The sequence below is a fragment of the Anser brachyrhynchus genome (assembly GCF_964034855.1).
Source record: "Anser brachyrhynchus genome assembly, chromosome: 3".
Classification (NCBI taxonomy): domain Eukaryota; kingdom Metazoa; phylum Chordata; class Aves; order Anseriformes; family Anatidae; genus Anser; species Anser brachyrhynchus.
The window spans coordinates 100,348,877-100,363,525 of NC_137696.1; the positions used below are offsets into that span (position 1 = coordinate 100,348,877).

The window sequence follows — 14,649 nt, forward strand, 5'->3', positions numbered from 1 at the left end:
AGGGGAGTTGGACCCAATGATCTTTCGAGGTCCCTTCCAACCCCTACAATTCTGTGATTCTGTGAAATCTACAAATATGACAGGGTAAATGGTAGGGAGGAAAAAGAGCTACTTACGTCAAAGGTATTACTGTTCAAGTAGATGGGTGTAATCTAACCGCAGGTGAGCTGCAATGGAGAGCAGGTGGAGAATTACAGAAGCTTTGCCTCTGTTTGGGAGAAGAGCCTCTGGCAGCTGCCAGGGCCTGGTGTGTGACTGTTCATGTCATAAACACTGCCTACAGATCCACAAGGGTCTGGAACAAACCCAGCACTGTATGTCATGCTTCCAGTAATTCCCAGTACCTCTTTGAGTAAATCTTGTGCTTATGTATACCAGTACTTCCACCTGTCGTCTCCAGTACTCAGATGTTTTGCTTCATATGTGTAGAATTCATTCTACTAATATTTGTTAGCTGAGCTGTACCAAAGTAAACTCCTAAGCAGGGATAGGCAAATATTCTCAAGTGAAAGGTTTTTGTTTGCTTGTTTGTTCAAAAAAAAGATCTCTTGTCAAAATGGAAACTGAGTGGGAAGGTATTCGCCAGCTGGATGGAGAATGGTGTTGTCCCTGTGTGTGTGTGTGAGAGAGGCACCAACTCTCGGCCACCTGGGAACTGAGTTCTCCTTCGGGCTGTTGGGGTCACTGATCACATCAGCCAGTGCAGGGTCTTCTCTGCTTTTCTGTGCCAGTTCCTGCAGTTCCTGAAGTACTGATGAGGTAGGCAAAGGCTGGTGCCTTCAATTTTTAAATCAACTTATAATATTACATTTCTGTGAAATTAAGAACATTTCCCACACAAGTCTGTTTTTAAGTTCTACTGGTTATAAGCTAATCTTTAGGAATCTAGTCCTGAAATGCTTTCATTTCTGGTAACGTAGGTTCCTTTCATATAATACAGATTATCTGAGAGATGTGTTCCTTTTCTTATCCTCCTGATTAAACAGTCAGTGTATCACGCTACTCAAAACCAGAGGTTATTACTGTGGAAATCATTGATAACCTTGGTGGACACCCCAGGTTAGAGATCTCTGTTGGGCAAGCTCAGTAATAATTGTAATACTAAAATGCCTGGAAATGAGAAAACTTTCACTATCTGCTGAAGAATGCTCTGTTATACCTTAATAAAGATGCTGTGAATGTTTATTCCTGCAAGCTTATGCAATGTATGCATTAATGATATAAAGTACCATTGATTCCAAGGTGGTCAAACAGGAAAATCTTAACACCAGTTCCAAACTCTTCAAAATTGAGAGGAACGTTTTTCCAGCATTATAACAATTTATCATACTTACTCCATCTGTTGTGCCCATATGCCAAGTAAAGAAATACTGTGTTTGGAAGAAGTGAAATTTCAATTTCCAGTAAAAATATTTGGATTCTGCAGAACTTTATGCATACATAGCAAAATGTTCCTCCATCTAAATGCTTTAAACAAATGTTTAAACAAATTGTCATCTGTTAAAGTGCCCTGAGAGCCCTGGGCACTGGGTGTTGACAAGTGGAAATTCATTTTGACAGTGAGTGTGCTAATGGGAATTCTTTTATGGTTATGGGAGATGTTCCAGCATACCCCTGACAGTCAGCGAGCTCATTTGCCGTGCTGGATCATCAAAAGAAAGATGTGTGCTTGTGCGCTTTGGTTTCAGACAAGCTCATCTACTTATTTTCCTTGTACATATAAAAGCAAGGAGATATTTTATTATTTTGTTTTGTTTTGTTTTTCTCCTCCACATAGGTTCTTCAGGGTCTTTCTAGAGTCACTTAGGACTGAGGGAGAAATTCCAAGTCCAGTGAATGATTTCTCTGCTTTCAGATCCGCATTACAACCAGGGTCAGGTGCTCTCTCTCCCCGCAGTCAGTCTTCACCTTGCAATTCTCTTGCATGCAGAGTGCCCCAGCCTGGCCTCCGGGAGGTCTTCCACATCTGTGTTCAGGTTTAGAAAGCCATACAGGCTGTGACCACCTGGGGTTGCCCACATACAATGTCTATATGTATTGTATAAGATTATTTGGTGGGTGCCTGATCCTCACCTAGTGTGCAGCCTGTCTGAGGAGCTGGAATGAGGTCTCTTGTAGCAATGGAACTGCTTGGGAGCTGTAGTTTGCATGGATTCAAACCATCTCTGAATTTGATCTGAGACACTTAAGAAGTTTGGGTATCAAGCACATCTCACCAAGAAAGAGAGAGAGCACAGATAGAGTTATTTTAATGTAAAACTTTTTTTTTTTTCCCCAGGAAGGTGGAAATAAGCTGTATTTGGGCATTAAAAAACTTCCAAGCACTATATTACACTAGATCATTTCCAAAATTGCCTTCTGTGCTGTTTAAGTTACTGTTGGAACAAAACAAAAGCATACTGAAAACCAGAAAACAAAAACTTGTTTTTGATTATAAAACTGACTGCATTTTTGTATTTTGCTCAGGTAATTAGGTTTCTTCCAATTAGTGCCACATTACTTGCAAGAGGCAGTGTGTTTGTTCTGTCTTCTCAAATATTGTAGGCCATATTTCAATGCTGGAGAACTTTTTTTAAAAAAATAAAAAAGTAAAAGCTTTGTTTTTATCAAATGTTCAAGTATCTAGGTTAAATTTTGTCCGTCAGAGTATACATATTCTTTATAATTCCTTTTTCAAATGGAAACTAAGCATGACATATAAGTCACTGCTGTAAACATAATCAAGAAATGTAAATATATGTGTAAAAACAGTCCTAGCCAGGTTGGGATTTTAAATGACATACAATCATGTTAAACTGCGAAATAATATAAAAGGAAGTAAATAACTATGTGGGTTTGTTTTTGTTGTTGTTGTTGTTTTAAGGAAATTAAGGACTTGAAAATTTCTGCAGCATATTTAAGAGTATTAATAAAAGAAAACCACAGAAAAGAGCTGGATTTGAATTGCTGGAGTCTGGTAGCTATTGATTTACAAGCAGAGAAAAGGGAAATTTGCACTAACAATGACAAATGAATGAAAAACCTTAATAAATTTAAAATAATATATCCATTGATAAAAACGTCATGTGCAATGACTATGGAGGAAAACTGAAAAGGTTGCATTAAAGGTAGGATGTAGTAGTTGAGCTATCAGATAGGTGAGCCCTCAGAAATTGCGTCCTTTTCTTGTTTTCTTTATTGCTTGTCCGTTGCATCACTGAATTGTTGAAGCACACATGTACATGCAAGCAGATTAGTAAAGTCCTTGGGGCTGTTAGACCTTGAAGTGTTTTCAGACTTCAAACTAGTCATGTATAAGTGCTTTACTCATTTGTGACGTTGTAAATAATGGAATAAATATTGCCCAAAGCTGTACACAGGAAGCAGTGTTTAACAACAACTTTATCAAACGTATAAACTTCTGTGCTGGGACAAAATTATCATGGGCTCATCACAAGCAAATTATTTTCTTCCCATGGATAGGCCTTTCTTTATGTGAAAATGTTTAATTGCAGGTACTGCTGGGACATAATATTTTGTACAAAAAGACTTTTTCTTTGAAAATATCAATTTAGATAGTGCAGCTAAGTCCCAGACTCTTTTCTGAAGGAAAAACAAACAAAAAAACACAAACCCTAAACTTTTAGGCAATATAAAGGTTACTCAGAGAAGTAACAGAAATAAATAATAATAATAATGCTGGAACCGAAAGGAACATATCCAAATGCTTCCAGCTGTTACAGATATAATAATTGTGACCTGGAATGTGAGGTGCAGATCTCATATGTTAACCATTAATGTAAACATTTACTGTTTGCTTCATATTTTGTTTAGAAATTGCTACCAAGACAAAGTTAGTCAAACTTTTATGAGGAAAGAACAGTCGCTATGATTCCTGTTGAACCAAATCATTTAGTGCTGAGAAACATGATCTCATTGGTAAAGAAAACATCTTCAAGTTCATCAGACAGATAGAAGAAATTCAGTGGGCTCTGGGTAGGGTTTCTGAAACAAGTGTTGAATTGAAGAATACAGACGAATCAATTAGTTTTAGGAATGCGTCCACCTTCAACCACCTATGACCCACTAGTTTTTAAAGAAAAAGTTTTAAAGAAAACTAACAGCCTGTGTGATACAACTAAGAATCAAAAAGGTTAGAAGCAACAGTCTGGAAGTGCATTGGCTGCTGCCTTGTGGCATCAGTTTTTATTCTTTGTGCGTGTGTGTGTATGTGTGTAGAATTTAGTCCATAAATTACTGGCATTGTCCTTTAACAAGTCACTTGAAAGCTAAAGGAGTGAATTTCCTTTAACGTAACATTTCTAAGACAAAGGGAAACATCCCAAGGCAGCTGTTAGTACCATATTTTAATGCTGTCTTTTTGGCTGTCTCTATCTGCCTTACTGTTACAAGCCAACAGTCACAGTGAAAAAAATGGGATGGATAAACAAAAATGTCATCAGTGATTTACGTCTCTGAAGAAGCCACAAATTTGTTTGATGACATTCCTAGATAAAGCCAGGAACAACTTTCTAGTGAACAATTTTCCATGCAATAGGGAGAGAACCAAGTTCTTTCTCATACTCCCAGTGGTCATGACCTATCTGGTTGTGGGAGAAATTCCTTCGTGATCGAAACATGATATTCTGTATAAAAATATGCTCAGAGAAAATATACCTATCATCCCACAGACTTTGGTACTATGAGTACATGTACACGTTGCCTACAAATTCTATTTTTAGCTGTAGAGCTGGACCACATCTCTCTGTCTACTCTATGCTGTGCTCAAGGTAGTGAATAAATAGCTCAGCTTCAACTTTACTAAAAGTTCACCTTGCTGTGAATACTCATAGAGAATGATATATTCCAGCATGAAACTCATTCCTCAAGCTCTTTAAGAAGTTTGAAGTTCAGTCATGCGCAGAAGTCAAAGATGGTGTCTTGTGTTTGTGCTTCATCCAAGTGTTCTTTTCGTTCATAAGAGAAAACACATCCACCTCATTAAAGTGCAGACATTTCTGAGTACTTTGGAAATAGTCATTTGATTCTAAAGAAGTTATATTCAGTGATAATATGCATGATCATGTTTGTGATCTTTCTCATTTGAAAGCTAACAACACAAGAGACCATTCGAGTAGAGGTGTGTGAAGTCAGGTTGGCTGAAAGACAGTACCTTACCATTCCAAGGGCTAATCATATTTTGTGCCCTTTAAATATAATTCTGATAAGGGGGAAACAATGCAATGTTTATTATGGAGCATAGTCTTCCTTACTAGAAGTTAGCACAGAATTTGGAGAGGAAAAGTATGTTCTAAAAGCTATTCAGCAACAACAGAACTGACAGTGTTCCCCGACTTATAGTTGAAGGAATATCGCATGCGTAGTTTCTGGGTTCCTCAGTTCAGCAAGTGTCTGTCCTGTAAGAAGAAGGTAAATTCCAGGTCTGAAGAGATACTTGCTTTTCTGAATGAAGCTGTTACACTGGTTTTCTAACTGATATTACTCCAAAATAGAGGAGGATGCAAATCTATTACAAAGTATTTCCTAATTCTTTGGAGTAAGAACGAACCTTTGAGCACATGTATAAGCTTCAGTCCATAATTAATGAATAAGGTGCTACAACTAAAGGAAACCAGAGGTTGGTTTTAGTTTGGAAGAGTGGGTGGAAGGGAATTAAGCCAGGTTCGGTATAACCATTGGCTTCCAGAGCGGACTTCAAAGCCCTGGGTGAGGTACCTGGATTTCCTGAGCCAGTAAATACCTGTTGGGAGTGAGCTGAGAGGGAATTGAATGGCCCTGGGTTCTGCCCTGGAGGCATCATGCTAGTGTTGAAGAGAGGAGTAAAACCATCCTGTCAGCCATATCTGAAGTTAGCCACGTGAAGATTTTCTCTTAATATATACCAAGATGAAAGTAATTGCCTTCTCCCATAAAGTAAGCTAATTGTGAAGCTGTTCATCCAAAACACTGATGAGAGCATTTGGTTCCTGGTCTAGACTGAAGAGTTAGAAAACAGGCATCCTACCCCCTCTCCCAGTGAAGCTTACAGGTGTTTGAATGCTCATTGCCTGCAGAAGCTGGCTTTGAAATAAGAGGTGACTGCAGTACTCGCAGTTAAATCACGGTGTTGTGCTCCTGTACTTCACAGAGTTAAACAAGAGGGGCAGCACTCCAGTCTTGTGTTTTAGTGTTTTGGCTGGGAATTTGGGTGTCTTCAAGCCTAGGAGAGAGTTGAAATTCCTTCCTGATTCCTAGCTGTTTTGCCTAGTGGCTGGGCTGTGACAGATGCTGCTGCGGTGCTCTGGCAGATAGGACCTGCTGTCGGCTGGAGCTTGTGAGAGACAGGCCTGGCTCCAGCAGGACTTAGGCAGCAGACAACCTAGTCCAGGACAATTCATACTGACTGTGCATGTGGTCAAGGGGTGTATGTGTATGTTCTTCCTCTCTCCTGGGGCAGAGTGGGGAACCCCAAAAGGCTGGTGTGCTCCCAGAGACACCTGAGGTGTTTGGAGGTGGCTGGGCCAGGCACAAGGATGCTGAGACTCAGTCACGCTGCCAGTGAGGCTGTTTTGTGCCAAAAAGTTATTCCTGGTATGCCCATGCATGGATGGTGAAGACAGGGCTGAAATCAGACACCAGATCAACTTCATGTTGGCTTTTATGAAGCAGCATAATAAATGTTTGGGTAACTTCAAAGGAGAAGGTGAGACACTGGTGAGGCTGAGCTGCTTTCTGAGTCTGGCAGTGGCTGGCTGGGGACGGGGGATTTCAGGATAGCAAGATTTGACTGAAACATTCAATTAGTTGTTTTGTGGGCTTGGCCAGTTCCAGTAATCGGCCTGGGCTCCAATGAGCTAAATTACTCTACACATAAAAGACAAAATCCTCCACTCCGAGATTTATAATTATCCTGCTATAAAATTCTTCTTGACTGCAATTCCATCCATAAGAACTATTAAGTCATTATGTTTCCTTTGGTTGACAACCTGGTATGTTTTTTCATTCCTGAAAAATCAAACGAAGCTTTTGGAGAAAAAGATACGAATGAAAAGGAAAAAAAAATAAAGTTAAAAAAAAAAAATAAGGCAAGGCAGATAAAACCACTACAATCAAACAAATGAAATACATATGTTTATACAAATGGGATGTATTTAAAAAGGCAGGCAGAAGGCCCAATGCCTTATTTGTTGCTTCAGCCAAAACTTCTGTTAAATAATGGACCACAAAAACTAGCTGAGAAATTATATAGACAAATATGTTAGAATTTAATTATGAGAGAGAATCCACATGGAATTAAAAACAGTTGGTCTGGGTAGATTCTTTTTCTTTTCTTTTTTTTTTCTTTTTTTTTCTTTTCTTTTTGCCTTGCCTTGCCTTGCCTTGCCTTGCCTTCCCCTCCCCTCCCCTCCCCTCCCCTCCCCTCCCCTCCCCTCCCCTCCCCTCCCCTCCCCTCCCCCCCCCTTTTTTTTTCAACCAGTTATTAATCTCCTGGAAGAATTTTTTTTTCTTAATGGTTTCTTTTCTTTAGCGCAGTTTTGCTTGAAAAGCTTTGAAAAATTGGGTGTTCTATATTCCAATGATCATGCTTATCTGTATACTTATTAATGATTTTTTGTTGTCTTGCTATGGTTTTAAATTTACATTTTTAACACATTTTTCCTCCAATAGGATGTTGATTTAATTAGTTAAACTGTATTCTCTGACTTCAAATATTTGTATTTTCCCCTTTTCTGCTATTTATCTACACTCATACTTTTTTCACTCATTTTCTGGGATCCTAACTTCCTGTTTAAAGTCATGCTTGCAAATTCTTTTAGACAATTATTTATTTATTTATTTATTGAAAGGAGTCTTCTTGTTTAATCATTTCCCTCAATAAAATTAAAGATAAAGTAGAAGTACATCTGGGGGAAGAAGAAAGGTATTTTTCCATTCTATAAGGATGCTGAATATACACTATGCTTGTAGCTGTATTTTCATTGTTGTCATATGAATTACTCAGGAAACTCCATAGTTACTTTTCCTTCTGCAGATTTTCTGCCTAGACTTTGGTGGTCACATACCATATCTTATTTTATGTTTGCTTGTTTGTTTGTTTTAAATTTCATGTTGCCTTTTTTTTTTCCCGTCTATTTCTTCACAGAAACAATGCTTTAAGTTGTATAAACTTCTTGAAAGCATGAAGATAGTAAACAAGATTTTCTTCATGGGGTACTTTAAGACTTCTGTGTTTACACAGTCCACATAAAGTATTAATGTTATCATCCAAGTGAAATGTATTATGAGTGTCTCAGAGAACATCTTTAAACAATAAAACCTTCATATTTCTTTTCAATTTCAATGTGCAGCTTAAAATACTTTGAATGATATATTTAAGGGATGTCAAATTTAACTCTAAATATAAGAAGTTTTTTCTGTGCTTTGAAGATATTCTTAACATTATTCTGATGCAGAGGAAAAGTAGAAACATAGTAAGATAAAAGGAATAAAAAGTACTCTTCAGTGACTGGAAAATTGAAGAAATCCCACTGAAAGCAGGAACAGGCATATCTCTGTCCTCTAAAAAGGGTATAAGCATGAGGCATAAGTGTGCAGGTGTAAAAATATAAAGGTGAAGTTTCAAACAAAATTTTCAAGATACAATAAAAGAAAACTCAGATTAATATAATGTTTGACTAAAATGAAATGGTTTATCACAATTCTTCTTATTAATGTTAATAAGAATATGGGACATGAAAGGAGAAGGGTCAGTAAGTGAATGCTTAGATAAATAAGTGAAGCATGACATGAGACTATAGAGTTTACTTAAGGTACTAGGTGAAAACTAGATGAAGAAATTTCTGAATCATTGTGATCTCAGGGAACTCACAGATGGTAACTGAATCCCTGAGAACTGGCAAAAGATAAAGAAATTAAACATAGAAGAAAAAGTAGTTTTGAATGGGACCCATTTACTGAGAAAACTGAACAGACAAAAAATGCAGAACTTTACTTGTCAATAAAATGTCTTCTCAAACTAATTTAATATCCTCCCTTGACAGAACAAGTAGTCTAATGTACAAAGTATCATTTTTAATACAACTTGACTTTTAGCCTTTAGGTCTGCCCCACATGGAACTGTCATGAACAAGTTAGGAAGTATGGTCGACTGTGAGGTGGCTACAAAACTGTGTGGAGACCTGTAGTCAGAAAGATGTTGTTGGTAGCTGGCTCCCAAGGAGACATCAGTGAGATGAAGCCAGTCTCCCCTGGGGCTACTGCCATTCTAAATTTTCATGTGTGGCCCATATGTGGCATTGGAGAACAATAGGATGTTTGCAGAGGACAGCTGACTGGAAGAGGTTAGGGAAAACATGAGTGCAATTCAAAATGATATTTTTAGACAGCAGGAATAGTCTGAAATCAATACAATGAATGGTCACCCTAGCAAGACTTGCTTTCCAGCTTCTTATCCTTGACTCATTTCTGCCTGTTTTAAAAATCCAGTATAAAAGAACAGTCATTCTCCTTTGTAGCCAAGGATTGCTCACTACACATTGATAGTTTCTCCTTTGTGTGGAATTCTTCTGCGCATATATAGACATAAACATTACAGACTTTTGCATCTGAACTTGTAATCCATAATCAGAAATAGACTGTGATTTTTCTCATCTTACAGTAAATGCACAAATTGGGTTAAATTTAATTCTGTCTAAAAATGCCTGTTTTCATCTACTGAATACTAAAGATTATTATGTTGGAAGTAGCATCTACATAGTAGTGTATTAAAAAAAGGCAACATATGGCTGAATCTATACTAGAAAGTGAAGCACTGCCAGTGAATGTTTTTGTGTTAGTGAACTGATGGAAGACTCCTTGGCTTGATGATTGATGTTCTTCCAAATAATTTCCAGGTACAGTTCAGAAGTGAAAACACTCCGGAGACTTTTCTTTCCAAGTCATTTGCATGGAGACACCATGTTTTAGACAGCTTAGACAGTCAACTCCATACCGGTTGACTTTGCTACCTGGGAAAGTCACTAACTCAGTTGTCTGGGAATGTTACTAAATCACAGGAGTATAGAAGTATTCATTTCCCCTCTCCGTTTTAGGACTCCCATTAGTACCAGCTCTTATGTTTTGAATATTTTTACATTTGTTGCCCAGAAAAAGGCTTTTCCACCCCGTACTGTTTTGGGTATCTACAAACAATGCACTTTAGTCCTTGCTGCTTGAGAAGCCCTAGAGCCTTCACACTTTCAGATTGAAAAAGTCAGAAAGATAGTGAGGCCCTTCTTTCAGAGTCTGTATTCATATTGAAAATCAATATCAAGCACGATTTTTCCCTTCTGCTTGATAGGAGGTTTCTGTCCTCCTTAAGCTGGCCTAAGGACACCTGCATTATGCTTTGACAGGCTATAATTTGCTTCATGCAAATGTATATTCCTCTAGTTTCAGTCTGCCCACTTCCTTCTCAAACTTTTCTACTGTTCTTGAGAGGTTCCACTAGAAGCAACTTTTGTAACATAGTTTTTTATTTAATTTTCCCTCCTGACTTTCAGTGGATGTAAGACCCAGTCCTTAAAAAATCCTGACCAGTATATATTTATGTTTATTGGAATCCCTGTTTGCACAGAGCTTTCATGGAAGAAGTGGAAAATCTGCCAAGGAGATTCTTGCAATGAAACACGGAGACTGCATCATTTTTGTCCTTGCATATTTTTGCGATCTTCATTATCATTTCTGTAACTCTGACAGGAACTTCCTCTGCAGCTCCCTCTTCACTTTCCTCTTTTCCATGTGTTTATTTAGGTGGTTACAGAAAGGGAAATGCTCATTGAAGCCTGGGGTATCTTCCTTCAAGATGATGACTGTGGAAAAACATACAAATTAGTGGTTATTATAAATGGGTCTCTCATTTGGGAGTTCTGACAAATATTAGTAACCAGAATCTCTTTGCAGGGCATAGAAACAGAACAACTTAGATTGGATGGGACCTCTGGATGTCATCTGGTCTAACCCCTTGCTGAAAGCAGAGCCAACTTTGAAGTTATATCCAACTTTGAAGTTATATCAAGTTGCTGATCTATAAGATCAGCAGTTTTATTAAGCCCTGTTAGTTGTTGAAAATGCTTCCTATTTCTGTGATCACAGAAGCTATTATTTTCTATTAATTTTCTGTAACCAAAAAGTACATTTTTATAGATTTTTATAGAGTCCTGTTGTTTGCTGAAGAGACTGCTGTACTGTATATGTTAAAGGCATGATGTAGAAGGGAAAAGAAATGAAAGCAGAAAAGATGCCTGGGAGCAAGAGAAACAGGTAGGAACAGAAAAGGTGAGTTACTATTATAAAAATCACTCATCAATGGTACCAATCAAGTGCAGCAATCAAGGCAGAAGTAATGGAGCTGATAGATTGGGAAAGCCTTTTGAGTTACTGGAGGGCACAGTGCCGTCACACAAATCTGATTTTCTAGTGGTATTCTTGAGGGAGGGGAAAGGAAGAAGAAAATAAGAAGGGCTCGACTGAGCCTAGCTTTGGGCAAGTAATAAATAAATGAGAAGGATTCAATATACTCCACACATTCCTGTACAAAATGTGCATCAAAACAGCCTTGGGGGTATGTGATCTGTTACAAACATCTGTATTTTATAAGCTTGTACAAACTAATTTGGGGCATGCCCATGTTTAATGCTGGTTGAACCAGTTGTGCTTTTGGTTGCATTGAATTCTGTACAGCTATTTCCCATCTACTTTAGCTGTGCTTTCATCACATCATGGCATCAAATTAAAATATGGTGTGTACTCAGACCTACTTCTGAAACTAATAACTACGATGGTCCAAACAAATAGCTAGTATCCTTCCAGGAAGACTATCTGCTGGAGACATGGCAGCAAAAAGCTTTGGTTTTCTTTTGATATCTCTAATTATTAACCAAAGCAAATTCTACCAAGTTTGCAAGAATTTACACAGTAGTGTAATTTGGGAATAGAATAATCCAAATTAATCATGAAAGATCAAGACAGAATGTATTAAGTCTGTTAGAATCAAAAGGGGATCTCCGAACACCGTGATAGTCATCCAAGTCCTCTAAACTTGGAAATAATCTTATTCATCATAATTGGTTATTAGTTACCACACTGAAGATGATTTTATTTTGATGTATTTGATTCTTTGCTACTTTTCCTCTTTACTTTTTTTTTCTTTAATTTTTCAAATACATTGATGGCAAAACAAACTAAAAAGCTACTTAGTTTATGTTCTTCCAAGCATTTTAAATTGCCAGGAACCATCTAAAATCTAGCCAAATTATTTGCACAGTTTGCTGAGTTGGAAAAAAGTACATGTAGCTGACACAAAATTAAGCAGCTCCCGTGTGCAGCTGATCTTTGGGGATTCTTATTCGAAAACACTGAGCTAATAGAACTACCACATGTGTTGGCTACCAAAGTGCATCTTGTTACTCATTGCTATGGTCATTACCTATGGAAACTTACTTTTCTGCCTAAAGTTAAAACATGGCACTTCTTTCTGTAAACATGGTAAGAGCTGGAAACTTCCTTACTAAGACACATTATTATAGTCTCCAGCCATATTTTAAGATGATGTGCTCTAAGTTCACTTATACTGTCTTTCTTAAACATGTAATTATAAATATATTCAAACACTCTCTTCAGTAGTAACAATATGTGGCTAAGTCTGTCTCTTCAGTTTTTTGGCTCTCTCCCACATGCCTCAGTATTTCATAAATGTCATCAGGATCTTTGAGGAAAACTTGATTTTCAAAAAAATTATTTGGATGATACAATTCATAGTGATAAAGATAACTTGTCAAATCATACTACATGCTCAGAGGCTGATTACGTGGAATTAGGCAGAAAAATAGGTTATTAAAAATGTGCCTTATGCAGGCTGCTTTTCAGGAATACAAAAGAAACATAGTTTTCCCCTCATTTATTCTTAAGCAAAAAGGAAATCTAACCAAAAGAAAAACTGGAACTCTTCATCCTTCTAATCATGGTGCTCTAGGGAGCATATGACTATAACTGTGCACCCTGTATTGCCTTTTTTCCAACTTATTTTTAAGGTTCTACCAAGTCAAAATGGCAAACACTCAGTATTTACTTTTCATTCAAATAAATACCTAGCAGAAAAGAACATAAGAACTGCCACATTGAATCAGGTCAATTGTCCATTGTGCCTTTTATTTTGTGCCTTGCAATGACCAGTAGTAGACACTTATTATAAATTTCATGGAAATAGAGTATGCTTAACCTGCTCATTTCCCTGGAATAAGTTTATGACAACAGCTTATAAGCTTTCCTGCACTTTAGGTCTCATCTAGAATATTACATTAGGTAGTCTCTGATAGATCTATTCTCCATGAGAATGCCCTTTTATGCCTTTTTGAACCTTTTGGACTTTTGACCTTTACAACATCCTATGATAATGAGTTCCACAATTTAATTGTGCATGAGTTTTAATTATGTGTGAAAAATGACTTCCTTTGTTTGTTTTAAACTTTCTGCCTGGTGAATAAATTGGGTACTCCCTGATTCTCGTACTAAGAAAAACAGTAAATAGTGCTTCTCTATTCAATTTCTCCACATATTTCATATTTTTATAGACCTCTATCATATCTCCCTTTTTTTAATCTCTGTCCAAACTGAGGAGATGCTGTCATCTCTTTGTGCATTAAAATTATTTCACATATTTGCTCAGCTTTGTTTCAAAGATATGATATAATGATGAAAAGGTGAAAGTGATGATACACTTGGTGATAATAACTCATAATAAAATGACTGTGACTCCATTCCTTTTCCAAACTAGTGGAACTTGTGACCATTCCCATCCTTCCGACTACTGGACTATCCTAAAATATGTCACTCCTTATATGTATACTTTTCTCACTATCCCTAAACAAGGCAAATTCTATGTCAAGTGCATGGCTTTAACTTCAGAGATTCTGGTTAAATTTCCATTCTGGAATTACTCCATGGCCTAAAATGTCCTTTCCTCAGTCTAATCTCAATGTACTTGTCTATGATTATGTTTGTATCTAAGAATTACAAAGGGTGATTTAACTGCTAGGTGTTTTTGACAGTCTGACCCAGTCACCAAATCTACACAGTGTCTTTATGACCTGCTTAGTTATTAAGAGGTTAGCAATCCAAGAACCCAATTAACAGAACTCATGCCCATAGAAAATAAGACTTCTATGTCCAGCTGCTTTGTGTCACACAATGAAGATGCCTAAGTAGCCTGATTTGCAGCTAGCAGCTACTTTGGGTATCACCGTCAGTGCCCATTTCAGTTGCAGGCAAGTGCACAAAGAGTTTTAGGAACTGACAGAACCAGAGCTTCTATTAAAAGTGCTGTGCACGGAGAAGTAATTCAGATTCCAGATGTTCTGACTTTGCTTATATTTCCAAAGATGTCTCTTTCATTCTTAATCAAAATAATCATAACTGCAACAAACCCTATTTTTATCGCATTAATGCTTTTACCTTATTTTGATTAAACTTTTTATTTATGATAGCATTCAACGATCCTTTTCCGTTAATGTTTCTAATGTGTATACAAGTTATAGTCTGTGAAAGAAAATGACTGTGTGAGGGGGCAGTCACTGTCTCAGTGACATTAAAATAAACTGACAGCATGTCAATGGGAACCTCTACGGGCTTTGG

The 14,649-nt window shown here is 37.3% G+C and overlaps 1 protein-coding gene across 1 annotated transcript in view; it reads left to right on the plus strand.

Moving 5' to 3' along the window:
• Positions 1 to 4,035: 4,035 nt before the first annotated feature.
• The window catches only part of LOC308192784 (uncharacterized protein), a gene marked incomplete at its 5' end in the record, with an annotated part of 40,710 nt that continues 30,096 nt past the window's right edge, over positions 4,036 to 14,649 (plus strand). The window contains one exon of the mRNA XM_080586696.1: positions 4,036 to 4,132. Within this exon, the coding sequence (XP_080442822.1) occupies positions 4,036 to 4,132 (97 nt within the window). The remainder of the gene's footprint in view (positions 4,133 to 14,649) is intronic.